The 20,554-nt window shown below is 27.2% G+C and overlaps 2 protein-coding genes across 4 annotated transcripts in view; one reads left to right on the top strand and one right to left on the bottom strand.

Annotated features, from left to right (window-relative positions):
• Positions 1–470: 470 nt before the first annotated feature.
• LOC122716399 (rab GTPase-activating protein 1-like) lies at positions 471–9,938 on the bottom strand. The gene is made up of 18 exons (XM_043939424.1): positions 9,527–9,938; positions 8,664–8,842; positions 8,398–8,569; positions 8,121–8,319; positions 7,825–8,008; positions 7,380–7,745; positions 7,020–7,295; positions 6,763–6,931; positions 6,448–6,689; positions 6,159–6,347; positions 5,922–6,047; positions 5,662–5,847; positions 5,394–5,568; positions 2,944–3,134; positions 2,807–2,866; positions 2,532–2,723; positions 2,214–2,451; positions 471–2,108 (listed from the first exon to the last, which is right to left on the bottom strand). The coding sequence occupies exons 1-17, from the start codon at positions 9,534–9,536 to the stop codon at positions 2,218–2,220; spliced, it is 3,150 nt and encodes a 1,049-aa protein (XP_043795359.1). The 5' UTR covers positions 9,537–9,938; the 3' UTR covers positions 471–2,108; positions 2,214–2,217.
• An 896-nt stretch (positions 9,939–10,834) lies between these two features.
• Positions 10,835–20,554, top strand: part of LOC122716411 (protein FAM102B) — a 71,488-nt gene continuing 61,768 nt past the window's right edge. For all 3 annotated transcript variants that reach the window (XM_043939452.1, XM_043939451.1, XM_043939449.1), the window contains exons 1-2: positions 10,835–11,013; positions 14,985–15,763. In XM_043939452.1, coding sequence (XP_043795387.1) covers positions 15,618–15,763 — 146 coding nt within the window. In that variant the 5' untranslated portion in view covers positions 10,835–11,013; positions 14,985–15,617. The remainder of the gene's footprint in view (positions 11,014–14,984; positions 15,764–20,554) is intronic.

Here is a 20,554-nt window from a genome sequence, read left to right as displayed (position 1 = left end):
ATTCTTTAAATATAATATAGTAATTCTTTAAATATAAATATAATATAGTATTTCAGTATTAATATATCTATATGTAATTATATTAATAAGATTTGCTTATTACTATTTGAAACAATAAGAATATCGAATTTAAAAAAGATATATATTTTCTTACAATTTTCAAGACTTTCTCGTCATATCGTTTAAGTAAATAGAATTTGTGATGCGCTATTTTACCTATGTATGGTTTAGAAAAATTTATGACTATGTTATGTTTTTTTTCTATATGCATCTATATAATAAAATGCTTTGTTAATTTATAATGTTTTCTATTATATATTGAAATCTACCTAAGATTGAAATGGCATATCATTTCATTTCCATTTTGAATAAATAAAATATATTTTCTAAACAAATAGTTTTTATCAATATATTAATTATTTAATAATAACCATTATTTGGTATAAATTATTAATATCACAAAACACTTATGAAATAGACAGATGATATCTTTCTTTATTTCAGTAATAGTGGAATGACATTACAAGGTGTACTGTGATACATATGTAGTAACTTAAATTTTTACATGACTTGTTAGTAGGTTATCTATATTTATATATTTTTATATATATATATATAGTTTTTGTGTGATATTTACAAAAAGTATATTTTTTATTTCATATAAGATGCAGGATTATTAGCTATTGTATGAATTTCTAATGATTATAAATTTTGCTTTGTATGTTTATTTTAATAACTTTACTTTAATAAAAATTAAATTAAATTAAATTATCATCAATTTAAAAAAAAAAACAAGAAAAAATCGTTACCAATCTCTTCCGTAAATCTTACGATGCAAGATAATGGCACGATATTAATTACTGATAAAAATTCAGTAAAAGATACAAAATAAATTATAATCAATTCATCAAATAAATGGCACTAATTACAAAGCTAGATTTACAATTTAAATTATTTTTTCACAAACATTTTTAAATATTTATTATTCCATCTTATTGTAACATAAATTTTTATTAAACATCTGATTAAATCCTAACTTCAAATAGTGCCTTAACATAATTTATGGCCTTAGGTCTAACATGTATAGACTTTGTAAAAAAAAAAAAAAGCGCAAATAGTAAATAAATATATCTTTAAACGTCAACTTATATAATCAAACTATTTAAAAGAAAAGAAAGAAAATAACATAAATGAAAAATATTTTATATTGCAAAAATAAAATATCATATCTACTTTAACTGTTATGTTATGTTGTCCAACTATTAATATCATAAAAAATTTTGCAATATTATTTTGCATTTATCAATTGAAATGAATTATATATAAAAATTATATTATGTTAAATATTTCTTTTCATCTATTTTACTCGTTGCGTTTTAAAGTTAATTGTGAAAGCGCATATGTTAATAGATGTCATAGATATTTTTTAATCAAGAACTCTTGATGTTTCGGTTAAAATAAAATTTTAATAAAAAAACGCACATGTATGATTTTGGAATGTCACGATAATAAATACGTACAAAAAGTAAATGAAATTGCAGATATATTATCTGCTTCACATGATTCAACTTACTAAATGTAGAATTTCTGATTTCTACAGTCCGTTATATTTGTTAGTAGCCTGAGAGTGCTATTTATATACAGTAAATTCTATAGTATTTCTATTTTCCATATCTTAGACTAGTTTCATAGAAAACGTAGTGAACTTATCGCTAACATCTATTGTAAATTTTTTTTGCATCTCCAGGCATGCTTTATCACTTAATATAAGATTTTAATTTCATGTAAAATTCCTTATTAAGATATAGAAATTAAATTTCAAATAATGAAAATTTATAAACTAAGTTGAAAAATGAGTATACTAAAATAATTAACAAATATAACAAGAAATATCTCAAGATTAATATCAAAGATGTAGGATAAAGCTGCTCACGCTAAAAGCACGCGATTAATAGTACGTGAAGAATCTGATGTAAAATATACTGAGTATGATAAACAGATCAAGTAGAATACTACATGTAATTATGGACGTACATTATGTATTCGAATTTGTATTTGAAATAGATCTTCTCCATGTAATATGAACTCTTCTTCCAAAACTTCGCCTACTTAAAAAAATTTTATTTTAATAAATGTCTAAAGTTATATTATAATTAATTTTCTCTCTCTTTTTTTCTATCGTTACTTTATTATACCTCAATTCTAATACTTACTGAATCACACAATTTCTTTGAGATTATCTCGAGTCTCACGATTACGGGAATGTATCAAGTGATGCATTTCACCTCCAGGTGCACTGTCTCGTCTCAAATCTTTCATTAATGAAGGAGTTATTACTTCTCTTTTATTTGCCGCTTCTTTTATGCTTGATAATGTCTTACTAAGCCATGGCCAGCTATTTCTTGCTGCTTGAAGTTCGGAAGCGGTTGCATGTAACTGATGGGTTAAATCCTATAATACATATTAATTTCGTAGTTTCGTGAATTTAATTCTAAGAAATAACTAAAATTATAAATAATATGCTTATGTACTTGATTTCTACATTCCGCTTCGACATGAGCCAGTTTTGTTTGAGCCAATTCCAATTCTAATTCTCGTACTCTTTCTTGTACTCTATGTAACATAGGATCTATTCGATTCTCTAAAGGATGTGCAATATCTGCCAATATATTGGATGAATCCATTATGCAATTTTTACACTTTTCACATTTTGAAACTTTGGACTATAAATAAATTTCATTATAAAATGTTATTATAATATAATAAATGTCATAAAAATTTAATAAAAATAATATTTTTTATTTACTCGTAATTCACTAAGTGTCGTCTTTGCAGCATTATAATCATCTTCTAAACGTTGACAAATCTGAAATAAATATTGTATCCAAATAAACATTAATAAAATTAATTAAATTATATAATAAACATAATATATATATTTACCTGCTTATATTCGGCAATAATAATATTACTTCGTCGACTCTCCGCATCTGCTCTTGCTACTTCTCGTTGCAACATTTCTTTAACTTGAACCAATTCAGCTTCTAATCTCTGTTTTTCTTCTTCATTCCGCGCTACTGTACCTCGTAATTGTTCCACTTCATTACTATATTCATCGGCATTTTCTTGTGCTTCTGTATAATATAAATATAAAAGTATTATATATTAAAATATACATGTTTCAAATTTTTTATAATAATTAAAATATAATAAAAGATAAAATACATTTTTTATATTTTATCATTAAAATATTTACATGATTTTATTAATTTTCTAAAATGGAGAAAAATATTTTTAATTATTATTATATAAGAAACTTATAAATATGATCTTACTCTCTATCAATGCAATTATATTATGACTCATGATTCCAACAGTGAAATACTGAAACTAAATGATTTCAATGTAATTGGTCAACATATAATATTTTACAAAAGCACAGATATCATATCTTACAGATATCAATGTTCTACTATATTTTTTGTCCATATCACAACTAATTTTGAATTATTAACATAACTGTAAATGTTTCTTACTTGTATATAGTTTATATTTAAATGTATAAATATAATATTTAAAACTTTAATATATATAAAATAAATTAACAAAAATAGCAGATGGAAAGATATAAAAATATTTTTAATACATCAAAAATAATTTAATTTTTTAGGATCTTAATATTATTTTATATAATATTATTTTATTAATCAAAGAATATAATTTATATCTGCTGTAATAATAATTAATTTCAATAATACATTTCTATATTTATTAATTCTTATAAGCCTTAACAACTTTGTATACAAACTCTTGCTAATGTTTTTTGAATATTATATTATAATATTGTAAAAAAATTGGATAAAAATTTTTTTAGAATATATAATCTCTTTTCAATTTTCTAGAAATTTTATTGAATTGTATTAAATACAAAAAATTAAAAAGTTATAAATTTATATTTTCACAATTATAATATATTTCATGCAATTTCGATTGAATCGACAAATGAAACTAAAAGTGTAAGGAACAGGGTGTACATAGGTGAATTGACAAAATTAAAAACGCTATTCTAAATGGACGATTTATTTCTGGTATGAAAAAATAAATAATCTTTTATAAAAATTCATACACAAGACAGTATACAAAGCAGTATGGCTGAATAAGCACGAAGAAATATTATTATAAACAACACGAAATTATAAAAGCTTTCAGATATTATAACATAAATAATTCAATGAAAAAATAAATACAATTTTTAGACAATATTATAGACAATATTTTTGTCTATAACAATTAATGCTAATAATTTGTGCTTCATTAAACATAATATAACAAAAAATATTTATCTTGCACTATAATATAATAGTTATAATATTTCAGCCAGTTCAATGAATTTGAAAAAATTAATTATAAAAGATAATGTTTTTATTAATATTGTTTATTTGAAAAATATAACATCAAATAATAAAGAAAGACAAAACATATTTATACATGTATATATATATATATATATTTCATGATTCATCAACTGGTTGAAATTTCATTGTGCATAATTATCTTTTAATTCATGTTTTATCAGCACATGTACACAGCTTGCGACTCATTAAATTTGATAAATAATATGTTCAATGAATTATACAAAATTCAGTAAATTAATATGCAAAAATAAAAAAATCTATTTAAAAATACGACATATATTATAAATACTTGTTTATAAAAAAAAATCTTAAAATTCTCCATTGATCATTTCATTTTTTTTTTTTTAATATTGCTATATAATTCTTTTATATAGTATTTTGCTATATAATTCTTATCGTTCCGCACAATATTAAGAATTTTATAGCATTCATGATTTGTTCATTTTATATTTTTTCAAAAATTTGAGTTACATTGTATATATCAAATATTTTTATAAACATTTTATTTATTATTTATTGAGTTTTGTTAAAAAACTAAATGTACTATAAGTGGACATAGTTTATGCTTTGGTATAATAAGCATGAAATTATGTCATGCAAACATAAATATTATTTTATATAAAAAAAGAAATTAGTGTGATATATAATGTGACATATATTTTTGTTCATTTAACAGCCAATAGAATGCTGCCATTTTTCTTAAAAGTTATGACTAGTAAAAACATATATTATTTTGATTTTTACTTATTTTATACTTCATTATAGTCAATGTAGTGCGTATTTAAATATCATAATAATTAATTTTTACACCTGAATTCTAAAATATGGCAACGAAGCCGAACATATAAAGCTTCGATATAACAAAAAGTTTTATGCAGACTGTACATGCGCACAAAACAATATTATATTTTACATCATTTTTAGATGTATCAATACGATTCAGTATTTACGTAATTTAAACATAAAATATGAAATTACCTTTTAATGTCATAAATTCCGCTTCATATTTCTTCAATTTCTTCAAAGTAACAGAACAAGCTAACTTCATAACGTAACGCGATATTTCTTCGTTTCGACAACGTTTAGGCAAATGCACTCTAAAGTATTTTAATATACTTTCAAAATCTAATTGGAGTAATTCCTTTTTGCACAACTATATAAATATAAATGAAAACATTAGTCATATGTTTTACAAATTTTATAGTATATTTTATTCTATAATATTTTATAAATTAAAGATATTTACCATTAATAATGCAAGAGCAACTTGGAATAATGTATCAAGTCCTTGTAAAAGGAATACATCCAAAATATGGAAAACAAGATATAATGGAAATCTAGCTGTGAACAGAGTTAAAAACCATTGTGCAGCGAACATATGTGTTTCTACACCGCGATCGCAAAAATGTTTATATAATTCTGGCAGCTGATCCTAAAAAATTAGTAATAATTGCAAGTAAGAAATATTATATAATCCCATTTAATTTAGTATCATGTATTACAAACCTCTATTAATCTATTAAGCTGATAAAATCTCATATGAAGATTATCAAATCTATCCTTATATAAATCTCTTAGACCATAATCATACATTAACTTAACCAGAACACAAAAAGCTTGTTCTTCCGGCATCTACAAAAAATACCTAATGTTTTTTTTTGTCATTACATACCATAATAAATTACCATCATACAAATAAATATATTTCTTATAAATATTAATCATTTTATGTCAACTACTTACGTGAAGCAATAAACTAGCAACTAAAAAACTGAGTCCTTGACAATATCCTACTTCTTCATCATACACTGCATATGCTTTACTTATTCTGTACAAAGAATCTTGTCCTAAACCACCTGTTTCTTTGAAAAAGTCATGGGCAGGAAATGTTCTATTAATATCTCTTAAAATAACACTCTCACAACTGCTTTCCTATAGATTGTATTAAATGCAATATAATACAATACAAATAATGCAATTTCCTATGGATACAATATGAAATACAATTTTTCACAATATTACTTTTACATACCTTAGTAATTAAAGTCCTATATCTATCCATCATTTCTTGTGAATTATCGCAATTACTTAAACGTTGCCAAACTTCACCGCGTAAAGCTTCAGGAATACCTTGTTTTGTAAGTTTTATAAGAAGTTTTGGACGCTGTTCATTTATTTGCCAACTGTCAAGTACTTCTGCCCAATTAGCTAATTCATCAGCAGAACAATCTTTTGATACTTCACCTGTACCACTTAACATTGGTTCATCACCATCTATTAATATAAAGGCATAATCAATATATTTCTTATTTTTTTCTTTTAAATAAAATACAAATTTTTTTTAAACCTGAATCTATTTCTTCTTTGGGTGTAAGTGTGTCAATACTAGTTAAAGAAGGAGATCTTATCAGTGATGCTAAATTAAGAGCAAGATTTAATCTGTTTCTGTCTAATTCTCCTGAAGTTTCTATACTTTGTACTTCATAGTGAACTTCTGTTCCATCTCCAGATATTATCTAAAAATAATAGTATATGTTTATAAAGTTTATACTGAGATGATTAAAAAATTAATTAAAAAAATCAATATTTTAAATAATATCGTACTTCTTTCGAATTAAGATAAAATTGTTGTACAAGATTTCGTTTATTAAAATACCAAAATCTTTCATTTTGTGGAAATACTTTAACTAATGTTTCTATTATAAATCTAACAGGTTCTCGAATACCACGTATTACTAAATCAACAGCAACTGTCATATAAATTTTTTCTTCTCTTGGAGTTTCAATATTAAGAGTTTCTAAGGCTGGATCTGCAGGATCCCAATGTCCAAATATGTTATAACATTGTTTGTCTTGAATTAATGGACCAGCATTGACTTGCTAAACAATAATTTAATTTTATTACTGGAAGAGTAAACATATAATTAAATTTTGAATATTTAATTTTTATATATTTAATTTTACCATTTCCAGTAAGCGCATATCACTATGTTTAACATTGCGACCAGGACTAACAAGAACTCCAAAACATCTTTCAACTTCAAGAGTAATTCCTCCTTCTTTGCTAGAAACTTGCTGAATACTTAAACACACTTGTTTAGCTACATTACTTCGAAGTTTAAAGCAATTTCTGTCCTTAGGAACTATACTGAAACCTCCTTTGCCATCTTCTTCTTTTATTTCCATTGTTACTTCGAAAATAAATACCCGAGAATTAGTCTTTTCAGTTCCAATATTAAAACCATTGAAATCACTTCCTGTTAAAGAACTAGTCATTGATCGTGGTATTCTATGAAAAGCTTTGGAAAAGCAAGCAGAAACTTGTCCTACCTGTAATGAATAATAAGATTAATATATTTTGACTTATTATTATGATTATATAATGTTATTTTATAAAGATTAAACGTACTGCTTCTGGTATGTCACATCGAAAAACATGGCACTGATAAATTGCAGATTCCAATGTATCTCCATGTGACCATGTAAAAGCAAAACACGCTGCACATGGACCAATACTTTCACCACGTGCATAAAACAAAATTCGTTGTACTTCATAATGTGCCATTGGTTGTTGAGTAGCAGCATCATATAATCTATCAGATGAATATAACATATGATATTTATATATATATATATATAATATAAAATGAAATAATATAAAATGAAAAATTCAGTATAATTTTTTTTAATTATACTTATACTTACACAACAGAGCCTTGAGAACTACTAGGCACAGAAACAGATACTTTAATTCCCAAATTAAGAGATTGTTCTGCATTTAATATATTCATATTACGTTGTATTTCACATTCTGATTTTGGTGCATTTATTGTTGCTGATCCCAAATAAGTTACACCATTAAAAATAGTGCATTCTTGTTGAACATGAGCCAAGGAATTTATTTCTAAAATACAATAAATTATATAATAGAAGATATATAAAATATTTTTTATACTTAACATATAGAAATAATAATTTGTACCTTCATCAATATAATCTTCTGGTTTCATGATATCTTGCTTTTCAGATGCAACCATACAAGAACTTACATCATAAAACTTACTTTGGCCTACTTTTTTAGATTTTGGTTGAGTTTGTGCACTGCTTACAATTTTATATTCATTACTTTCCATCTTTGAATCTTCTGTTAATACCTAGTTTTTATTAAACAGATAATAATTAATATACAGTAGAAAAAAAACATAGATTAATATTTGTTATTCATAAATAATATAAATATATACAAACCTCACGAAGATTATTTTGTAGATCTTCGAAATTGCCGTTATTGGCAATTTTTAGCATTGGTTGTTCAATCAATGCTTGTTGATGTTTTCCATTACCTCTGTCATTTACAAATTCATATTCATCACTTGTTGCCACTGATTCCATTGATTTAACACTCATACTATCCTCCATAACTATGTCTATAATATAATACATAATATTATTATTTTGTCATGATGAAGAATAATATAAGGAATTAGGATAATTTTTACTCAGTGTATTCTTATATTCTTGTATTTTTATATAAAAATTTGATATATATATATATATATATATATGTATATATAAAATATATACATATATATATAATTGATATACATGTATGTATGTATGATATATGCATGTATATATTTTAAAATTTAATAGTTATATGAAGATTAAAAACAAAACACAAAAATATATGAATTTAATTGTGATCACAACTACATAATAAATTTAGAGATAAAACTAATTGCACATTTACTGTATATAGAAGATATACAATATGCATTCTATTTATAGAATGAAATGAAACAAGCAAAAGAATATATTTCTCACATATGATTGCACTTTATTCACTATCTTTCTCAAATGCATTTAATTCAATTTTTATTTTTTCTATAACCAGGGAATATCATTTCAACGATAAATTCAATGCAAACAATCGAAGTGGGTAAAAAGAATTTATACTTGTAACAGAATTCTCTAATAATCAAGCGTCTATTTCAATTTATTAACACAATTCAATTGAATACAAACAAAATAATTCACTAAATCAAGATAGAAAAGCAAAACAAGCTTCGCGCATATAAAGTTCGATACGACATCATTAAAAGCACACTAACTCGAATTCATAATGTCGATTTGGCTGTCAAGTATTTCGGATCATCTGAATTGCATTCTTAAGCGGACTTATTCCTTGATTTTCGCTGGTGAACACTTTTAGTTGTTTGCTTTTATTCGTACCCCTAGCAAAGAATAGGGATTACCCTCTCGATGGATCCAAAATTTGAAGAGACACCGGTGCCTCTTCTTGCGTTATTGTTGATTAAAACTATGGACACACCCCAATTCCACAATCCACGCATCGATGTATTACGTTTAAATAATTTTTCAATAGTATTGATGAACATTTACATGATTTCACTCGCGTCAGAAATAATTTCATTTGACAGAAAAGACAACCTTGGCGTCAGCCATTCGAGTACTAAGGCCCCGGAAGTCTGCTTTGTTACAATGAATTACGAGCAAATCATCTTAAAGCGCGCAACAACTTCGAACCAACTTTAGTTGCTTTCTGCTTGTGTAGATTAAGATTACATCTTTTTTAATTACATCTATTTTTTTATGTTATGTAATCATAAACAGAACGTTTATATTTTTTATTGCATCAATAAATTTTTATGTATTTTGAAAAATTTTATACAAATATAAATCCAATAAATATAAATATAAAATTTTTTATTATAATTATTTTATTTACGAGCATATTAAAATATAATAATAATAAAAATAATTTAATAATAAAAAGAAGTATGCTCATAAAAATTACTAAACGTTATAAATCGCATAATTTATATAGTTTCTTTTTTTATATATAATTAAAATATTTTTAATTAAATATATAATTTCATCTTATTTAAATAAATAAGTTAAATAAATATATAATATATAAAATTTAATATAATTGTATTCAAATATTTGTTGTTATACGATTTATCGTTATTATATATATATATAATATTTTATTATTTAAATAATATAAAAGTTATAAATTTAAAGAATTTTTTCATATAAAAATAATGTTTTTAATATTAATTTCTAACATAATTAATATTATTAATTTATAACATTGTATAATACTTAAATTTAGAAATCAAATAGTTTTCTTTCTAAATGTTTATTCTAATTGGAGAGAATATTATTCGTTATTATCGAAAAAACGGAAGTTATTCGTTGTTAGTGACAGAATAATGCAAAAGTGTACCGGAAATTCTTTTGGATATTTAGATATAACCAATCAGGAAAAATATCTTGCTTATAGTGAATTAATCTTAGGACCAATAGAATATTCGCATGAATATAGTTTATATAGTTAACGATAGGTGGTGCTATAACACTGGTGAACAAACTGGAGTCAAGACGCGTCAGTTCACAGACGACCTCCGTTCCGTCGGATGTGAGGAAAATTTTTTGTCTGTAAAATTATCGGGTTCTCGTATTGAGACTCGTAATTTCGTGGTTTTTCGAGGAGTGAATTTGTAATCATGAAAAGTGTAAGAATGTGCGAAGTCGGCTAAAATCAATAAAAACAGGAATAAGTCGAAGACAAGTGAGTACAATTCAGAGCTAATGACTTTTTTTTTTTTGCTTCTTTTCTGGAACGGGCGTCGCATATCATTGTAATTTCGCGGTTTATCTTTCATTAATATCAGAATCTTTTTTGTTTCTGTATATTGTAGAATTGAATAGATCCATAAGAAAAATCTGTAAATTTATTAGGTCGTCATCGGCGAGATGAAAAGAGAGGTTATAAAGACAGAAACTGTTCTGCACCTGCCATCATGAGACGATTTCTGTGAAGTATCGAATTGTCTCTCGTTTCTTCTTTCAATAAAGTGTACATTAAGAGTATTTCAAAATTTGTGAATATATTGAAGAAATGTGACAATATTCAGTAGATCACTTTAGTATAGTTGTTTGTATTGAAAAAATACGAACTATATACATTACAACGTTATGTTCTATCTTAGATATTATTTGACAGATGATGGAATACTTCTGAGTCTTATTACAAATTATGTATTGCCAAATTTAAAAATAGTAGTTAACTCTTAACTTGGTTTATTATAGTAATAGGCGAAAATAATATATCGTTTATTTATTTTCGTTTAATTTTATCTTTAGAAAAGGCAATGTTAATTCGAAAATATCATTTCGATTATTTATAGTGTTTCTAACCGTTTTTCATTTTAGACCTGAAAGTAGCCGAAATCATTTCCGTACGATGTACACGATTATCGTTTGTTTCGCGCTTTTTTTCGCATACTCATTGCAAGGTTATTCGGGACAGAACACATTTGTCGAGTATTCTTAATCATGTGTGTACTTCTTATTATAAACGGAATTTATTAGTGAGTCTCACGTGACAGACAATTTGTTTAAATAAATTAGTGGAAATACTAGTAACCGTGTTTTTAATGCTTTTAATTTTTAATGCATATGGAAAATCAGACAGGTAGGTCAAATAACGTGTGAATTAGATTTCGAGAAGATTCATGAATTCTTTTTCGCTTTCGATAATTATATATTCATAATAGTAATAGCAATTGCATATGATTATGAAATTAAACGATTCAGTAATTCATAATATCTAGAATCATATTGCATTATCATAATTAGAAAGTATTCTACAGAATTTTATTCGGTAAAATATTTGCAGATAGACAATCAAATATTGAATTCATGCTAGATTCTTCAAGTATGAGATCTATTTTTTATAGTTTGTATTTATTACTACAGTATTTATAACAGAAAATCTAATTCTTTTTTTTTATATTTTATATTATCGGATAAATTTCATTTTTTTCAATTTAATGATATAATGAATTAGAAGCGAATATTTTTATTATATTTTTTTATTTAGTAGAATTAGATTTAAATCACAATGAAAATTATTACGATAAACAAACAAGAATATAGATTTTTGTGATTATTAGAGAATAATTTATAATCTAAGAAACATTAATTGTTCTTTTTTTTATCGATGACGCATCGATAAGTTAAAAATTATTTTTTATCTTTCATTAAACAACAATCAAGGTATTTCGCCACAGTTACGTGGAAGCCTATTTATTATAATGATAACAAGAAGGCACAAACAATCAAAGAAAGGAGATTCTAGAAGTTTGAGATTTCAAAACTACACGCAGTTTTTATCTTATCATTCTAAATTAAAATCGCACCTTTTTTTTAAGTATATAAATAACTTATTTTAATATGTTTGCTACATATAAATCCTATATTTTCATTTTCAATCTGTTCAAGGTTACTTGTTTCACGGAAATTTGATTTCGATAAATCGTGTTAAACTTGCTTTTCACTCTTCATTAACGAACTATGAGTCTGCGTATAAAGTTTTATTCACTCATAGTTGTTATTGTTTCTCTCGAATCAATTATTACTTAGACAGTTCAATGAGTTTCCATGTTCGTAAGTTTTTACAGCATATAACATTTCTTGAAAGCACTATTTTCAAAGTAATCACTTATCTTTGAATTATCTATACATATTTATCATAATAAATTATAGTTCAATTAATTATCTTTGAGAAGCGCGTATCTAAGAAATTTATTGCTTTGATTTATAGATTGACAAATAATTAAAAGCTTTAAAGCTTAAAAATAATAAAAGTGACTGTAATTTTAATTTGAGAAGATTAGATTTTTACATTTTAAATTTATACTAACGTATCAAACGAGTTTTTATAAAAAATAAAATTAAAATATAATTTGAATATAAAATAGAAATAAAATAAACAAAAATGTTCATTTTAAACAATAATTCATTTTTTTAAGGATACAAATAGATTTAAAAATAAAATTCTCAAGAATTGCTTTCGATTTTTTTGTTAATTCGATTGCTTTGTTAAATAAGCATCGATGATGAAAATTACTTTTGGATTGCTTTGAATCACTCTCGAAAGAATGTCCATTTGCAAAAATATATCCGAGAATAATTAAAAAATTCAAAATATAAACAATACAATTTCAATTATCACAATTTTATGAGTTTATTATTAAATATAATCAAGAGTAATTATTCTTTATATAATTTCTTTAATTTTGTATAGTTTTATCTTCAAATGTACGATAATGTCATAACGTTTTTACTTTTTTTATAATATAGTAGTGCATACGTGTGCAGTGTGTGCAGTGTGAATGGTCGGAACGATTGACGAAAGAGTCATCGAGGGCTGTTAATTATTCGTAGCAATGCAGGAGCTCGGTCTCTCGCCTCGAGCAACTGGAGGGCTGCGGTCACCTACTTCGCAGCTTGTAACTCGACTCCAGGAAGAACGAGTTCATTTTCGCTTGCTCGCGTTCCCAGCCGCAATTAGCGTTTTCAAAACAATTGCCGTTGTGCAGAGCAATGTCTAACGTCCAACGTCGACGACTGGCCGTCCGTCGAATCTACTATAGGTTTCGAAGTCGCGTGAACGTGCCTATTGAAAATGTCGATAAAGGTTCAGTGACATTCGTTCGCGAACGTTCACCCGCGAACGCTACTATGTATTTGTTCGATGTTGCTTTTCGCTCCTGTTAGTTCGCTCTTTTACCGATAGGTCGTTTGTCGCCGATGTCGTTGGTAAATATGTCGCTTAGGTTATGATTAGATTGCGGATTTTTGTGCAAATATGTATTTTTCGTATTACGTGTGTTTTGCATATTTTGCACGCGAATGATTTATTGTATATCGAGCGAAATAGATATCGATATGTATAATAAATAGATCTTTCGTAATAAGAAGATACAGTTGATTCAATATTTAAATATCGTGATAGAAAAGAACAGAAAAATAAAAAAAAAATGGTGTAATAATTAATAATACTTTAGAAAATAGTGTGGTGTGACATTGAAGCAAATTTAATCATGTAATTTAAATACCAATTTATGACTTTGGAAAAATTGTTTTTATGTATATCATAGAACAAATTATGATAAGTAAATATACGTAATAAAATTATTTTACAAGTGTAATTTAATAATTTAATATACTTTGTGAATATATATATATGTTAGATAACTTGGAATATATTTTATATTTGCATAAAAATTCGCATTCTAATTATAACTTTTGTATACAACTTTTCTCCGATTAATATGCATGAATATTTAACATCATTTCAATATTAAATTTTCTTAAAAAAATTGTCATAATTACAGCAAGGATTTCGTTATATAATTTTCATCAACATTCGAGGCGTTAAACGTTAAATAACCTGAACTATACATAACGACTTTGAAAATCAGAATCGACATTAACCAAGCACGTGTCTATTCTCAAAGAATTCCAGAAGCAAACAACAGACCAGACTGTCCTTTTTTATAGTTCCGTCATAAAAGTTTCCAGATCCATGGCTCTCGAATTATCCCCGTCAATATCGTTAAACGAACACGTGTTACGTATACGGGTGTAATAGTCGTGGGTGAAACGTCCGGCTACGATTCCTCCTAGTTTTTGTTATCAATAAGATACTCAATAATAAATAACAATAAGATACTAATTTTGTTTAATTTGCAGTCTCGACGACGAGGATGGCGTGCACGAATAATTGCCGTTTCTGAGCGTCGGCATCGAATAAGGATCGTAGAAGGTCACGTCCGTGTGAGAAAGCGAGACAGAGTGAGCAGCAGGGATGTCGCTGAAGCTTCGAACAAGATCCGCCCAGCCGGCTTCAAGTGTTCAGCTTCGTCGCTCGAAATTGACCAAGCTTTAAAACGAATCTACGAATAAAAATATATATATATATATATTATATTATATATAAAAGAAAAACGAATCGTTTGACGACACTACGATTTAATAAGAAAGAGAAGGGGAGAAACGGGAGAAAAAGAGGAGGAACGTGGAACTGCCTTTTTTTGTAGCAGAATAGAAAACGTTAAGAGATATTTTGGTAAAGAGTAAACGTAATTAGTGAAAATAGTAGCCGGCTAGTTGCTGTCTGCGAAAGAGCCACGTTAAATGATCGCATTTAGTGCACAATTTCCGCTTTGCTCGCGTGCCCCGTGTACCGTGTACCACGTTCTCCGCTCGAAGAAATCATCGAGGATTTTCAAGTAAGAAGCTGGAGAATCGCGGACGTTCTCCGGTCCCATTTTATCCACGAGTAAGCGAGTCGCGGTCAAAGTGAAGTGTCTTGGTCTTAGTGAGATGGCCTTCATGATGAAGAAGAAGAAGTACAAATTCTCAGTGGAGGTGGACCTCGAGGAGCTCACCGCGGTGCCATTTGTGAACGCAGTGCTGTTCGCCAAGCTCAGACTCCTCGACGGTGGATCCTTCGTCGATCATTCGACCAGGTATGTCGATTTTTCCCTTTATCTTAAATATATATAAATAATTATGTTTTAAGATTAATATTCGAGAATATTTTTCGCCCGAATATTCCGTGTAACTTTTTATTTCCAAGTTGCAAAAAATATTCTCGAATATTTTCTTTTAGAAACTTTTAGAAAAATTTTATTCTCAAGTATATTTGCATCTTTATTTTTTTTTATTCGCATAAAATTATATTCTTTACGATCGTTCTTTGAAAAGGAAAGAAACTTTCGGAATTCTGTTAACTCGTGTCAACTCAACTATCGTGTTAAAAAGAAAAAGTTTAGCGATAACAATCGTGATACGTTGATTTATTTATCATTTACATACTGTTCATAGACCCGCGAATACTATATTCGTGGGACATAATGTCATAACTGAGGAGAAGAACGATGTCTATATTTAGCGTGGCTCACACATTGAATTTTTTAATTCACCATATAATAACGATCGCGTGTCTATACAGGTTTACGGCTCGTTAAAATTACTTTTTCAACCAGACCCGTGGTGTAATTACTCTCCGGTTTATAAGAGACGCTTGTTTTACGCGAGAACGAAAGTTCTTCCAAAGTGTTTCGTGTGCGTTCTCGCTTTATTTTTTTTTTTTTTTTTTTTGTAAACTTCGTTTTCATGCTCAACGATGACGCCGTACAATTCATTTCTAAAAAAAGAAAAAAAAAAAAGAAAAAACTCTTCATTTTTCTTTTATTCTTTCTCTCTTTCTCTCTCTCTCTCTCTCCATATGATAACTTCGTTATACTCAAGAACGTAAATGGTTAAAATTTAATGAGCAGATAAATAATTATCACGAAACAAATGTGTTGAACCGGTTGAACGCGCGTTGACTTCTCGCTCTGGTGAACGACGCGTTTTACGACACGATGAATTAGACGTTTACATTCGCCACGAAGAAACTCGTGTACATCCGCTAAATTATTTAGTTCCTCGTGAAAAGAGGAAATCACCGGATGTGCGTCTGAAACTCGTTCAAACTTGGATTTTACGCTCGTCGCTCGTGAATGAAACATATCTCATAGACGTGGATTAATAGTCTTCTAAAATGAATCGTATCATTCAATAAGATTTCGCTAAGTTTTGATTCTTTTGTTATCGTTCTGTTATCGTTGATACTTTGGAATAAATATAAAATTCGAAGAATGCCACGAATGCATTCTTCAAAAAAGTAATCACGAGATTGGTGTTGCATAAAAATCTTGATATTTCCTCTTCTAAAAAGTTTATTATTTTCTTCGAAATAGCTTTCTTTGGCGGAGGCGTTGTTCTCGGTATTTTTTCTACTTGAAATTACTTTCAATTAGTCGGTTACAATCCTCTGGATATTGCCTCTTGTTCTAAAATGTTCTAAAATTCTTGGGATAACTTTTAAATTTTTGAAAGAGAGAAAATAATCATATGGGTTTAAATCAAGGAAATTGTGCTAGAATAGCGGAAATTTAAATTAAATTCAATGTAATTTCGAAGTTTCTAGTCCTGTAATATAGACGTCACGAGATATCGATATATTCTTGGCATTTCTCCGTTTCATTAATCGAGGAATAACGTGGACGAGTTCTACCAAGGAATGCATAATACTTGTTTCGTTAATAATAGAAGCCTCGAATAATAAACGAATGATATTTTGGATCTGCTTCTATTTATTACTTCCTAGTAAGGCAAGAATACAATGTTATTTATGTAGTCTGTTCAAAGAGTTAAAACGTGCCGACAACTTGCCTACGCCCACAAAACTCTAAATTTGTTCTGCAGATTCTATAGAATGATTCATAAACGCATGACTATAGTTTACAATCTACTAATCACACTAAAATAAATTAAAAAAAAAAAAAAAAACATATATCTTAGTTTTTCAAGTTATAGATAGTTTAGAAGAAAATAAAAAAAAATAAAAATTTCCTACATGCATAAACATATGATTGGTTTTACATATCATTGGTTTTCGAGTTATAAATGAGTTAAAGGAAACGTGTAATATTATTTTATCTCTATTTTAAAGATTCTTATTATATACATGTGTACAATTTTAAGTGCACATGTAGATAAAAAATGCTTGCACGTTGTTTCGTGTATTACATAAAATGGTAAAAATAAATTGAAGAAATAAAGAAAGAAAAAAGAAGGTATAAAGTTTGCAAGAAAAGAAAGCAATTCTATTATTGTATTATTATATCTTATCAAGTCACATTTTTTTCAATTTTTTTTTTTTTTGTCTCATAATTTTTCAATAGAATATTGTATATTTATTCAAATATACGTTTGATATTGACTAACAATTGAAGTTCATAAATATTTAAATAATAAAATAAATGCATTAATGATTGATAATCCTGTATAATGTTCCCAGGATTCGTTTGAATAAAAAGAGATCAAATTTAATTTCTCATCAACGCGATACGTTTCGAGGAAAATTCGAACGATAACATCTTCGATCGAGCTTTTCCACGCGCTTATTTTTTTCTTCTTCCCTTTCTCGTTCCATTCGTTGGAACGTGCCTCGACTATCCGAAGAACCCACGCGTTCCACTTTTGCACCGCGAATCGAGAATTTCACAGGAATTTTCCTATTTCGTCCACGCGATTCCACGAAGCCTTCCATGTTATTTCGAGGTTCCCGTTCGAAATACACTATTCATGAGCATCTGAAAACTTTCTTCTACTTGTATCTATTATTTGAATTTTATCAAAGCTTGCAAATTAACATATTGTGCTGCTGGATCGATTTTATGGATCTTTTATACGTATTTAAATTATTGAAATATAATCAAATTTCCTTACAATATATATTGTAAATATGATTTGCAAAAATCATAAGAAGATGCGTTATGGGAAAAAAGGAAAATTTTTATTCTAATAAATCATCATCGTAACTTATAGTTTAATGGAAAAAATTTCAAATGAGAATTCAGTGTGGAACATATGCCACGAGATGTTAACAATGAATGAGAGAAAGATTTATTATTTATTATTCGTTATTTCACGAAATTAATAAATCGGAATTAAAATTTAATTATAATTTTATTATAAATTCATTATCTGCTGTAATGTACCAATGATACTTAGGTAAAATTAAATACATGATTCACATGTTATAATTTTATTATATTAACTTATATAATTTGATTATATATTGCAATATATTGGTGATACGTAGTTACGTTAGAATTAAAATGATTCATCAGTTTTATATATGATAAATTATTCATCGATGATTTGTTAATGATAAATTTAATTTTGGCAGAGAAATATAATTAGAATTTATATATTGTTATGTACAGTAGCAATAATATAAAAACATAAATACACACATATATATATATATATATTAAATTTTGTAATTATAATTTATATACTGCCACTGTATGTGCAGATAGTTAATAAATTTTCTCATTATAAGATAATATCATAAATTAATTTTAACGCGATGACGTGATATTTTTATTAAAAAAATTAAATTAATTGCAGATCCAATTTGATGCGTTCGTAATTAAAAAACATACATATCAAAATATATAGTATACGCGTGTCTCGTATAAGCTATAGTGTACGTATTTGCGTGACGAGCAACATAGTATACATATGTGTAATTTTCGAATCAGCTGTAGAACGTTTTGGATCGCGATCGATTCGATTTCGAGAAAAAAGTGTCGATAAATTTTCGTAGAAAACCACCGGGTAACCGTGCGCGTTACATTGGCATCTGATCAGGTATTAAAAGCAACAGTTGGCCGATATCATTGCGTGGCCACCGTTTTCTCCACGTGTGTCTAACAATAGATCGATTCGTGGATCGTTAATTCGTTCGATTAACTCGATTATTAAACGGGACGAGAAGAAAGGCAAAGAGAGAAAATAAGAACGAATCGCGTTTTAACCCGATGATTCTATTTATACGTGTGATCTATTGAACAAGGTTCCTCGAACAGAGTCGACTAATCTTGTTGTTTCTCTCACAACATAGGAAAAGCCAAGCGTCAGGCAATAATATCGATAATTAAAAGAAATATTTAAAACGTGAAATTAAACGTTTGATTCTCGTGTTATATATATCATCGATGTGCAAACAAGGATCAAAAAATTTTCTCGTAAGGAAATTTACTTAATCTAAAAAATTTTATTTATTTTAATGAAAGTATGTGTTGTAATAACATAATGGATTATACAAGATGTTTGTAATATATTTGTAGAATATTTTAGAAGATCGATTCTACACGAAATAAATACAAAAGTTGATATTTAAAAAAATGTTTGGTCGAGGCTTATTTATCGAGTTATAAGCGATTTAAGTTCGCGTTAGATGAAGCGAGATAGAAGCAGAACGTCACGTCACTAGTATAACGAAGACAGAGCGGTCTCATTCTCTGTCTTCGTCTATGGCAAACTTCAATTGCTTATAACTTAATAAATAAGCTTTAACCGACGTTTTTGTATATCAACTTTATTTATATTTGTTTTGGTATTTAGAATCGATCATATAAACGTATCTCACAAATATATTAACAGATAAACCTTTTATAGCCCTTTTGTATTATGTACACAAAAATTCTCATCAGTTTTCGAATCAAACGAATTTTCTATAAGACGGTATCCTTCGCCATATCAGACACACTATTCGATTGTGTTTTATCTTCCATTGTCGATCGTATGTATTCAACTGTGTATTTCACTGGATCTGGATTTCTTAGTATTTACATTTAGTCCGTGTTATGCACGACATCCTATGCTTGCTTCGAACGTATAATATAACGTTCCAACGT

This window comes from Apis laboriosa, unplaced genomic scaffold (genome assembly GCF_014066325.1).
Source record: "Apis laboriosa isolate Shangri-la unplaced genomic scaffold, ASM1406632v1 scaffold45_cov149, whole genome shotgun sequence".
NCBI classification, from domain to species: Eukaryota; Metazoa; Arthropoda; class Insecta; order Hymenoptera; family Apidae; genus Apis; species Apis laboriosa.
This window is presented reverse-complemented; position numbering and strand designations above follow the sequence as displayed.

What these genes read in the sequence shown, in the direction of transcription:
- LOC122716399 (XM_043939424.1), bottom strand. An exon ending in TTTATCTTAATTCGAAAGAA is followed by an intron (nt 6,932 to 7,019) that starts GTACGATATTAT and finishes TATTATTTTTAG; the next exon opens with ATAATATCTGGAGATGGAAC. An exon ending in TTATTGCCGAATATAAGCAG is followed by an intron (nt 2,867 to 2,943) that starts GTAAATATATAT and finishes TATTTATTTCAG; the next exon opens with ATTTGTCAACGTTTAGAAGA.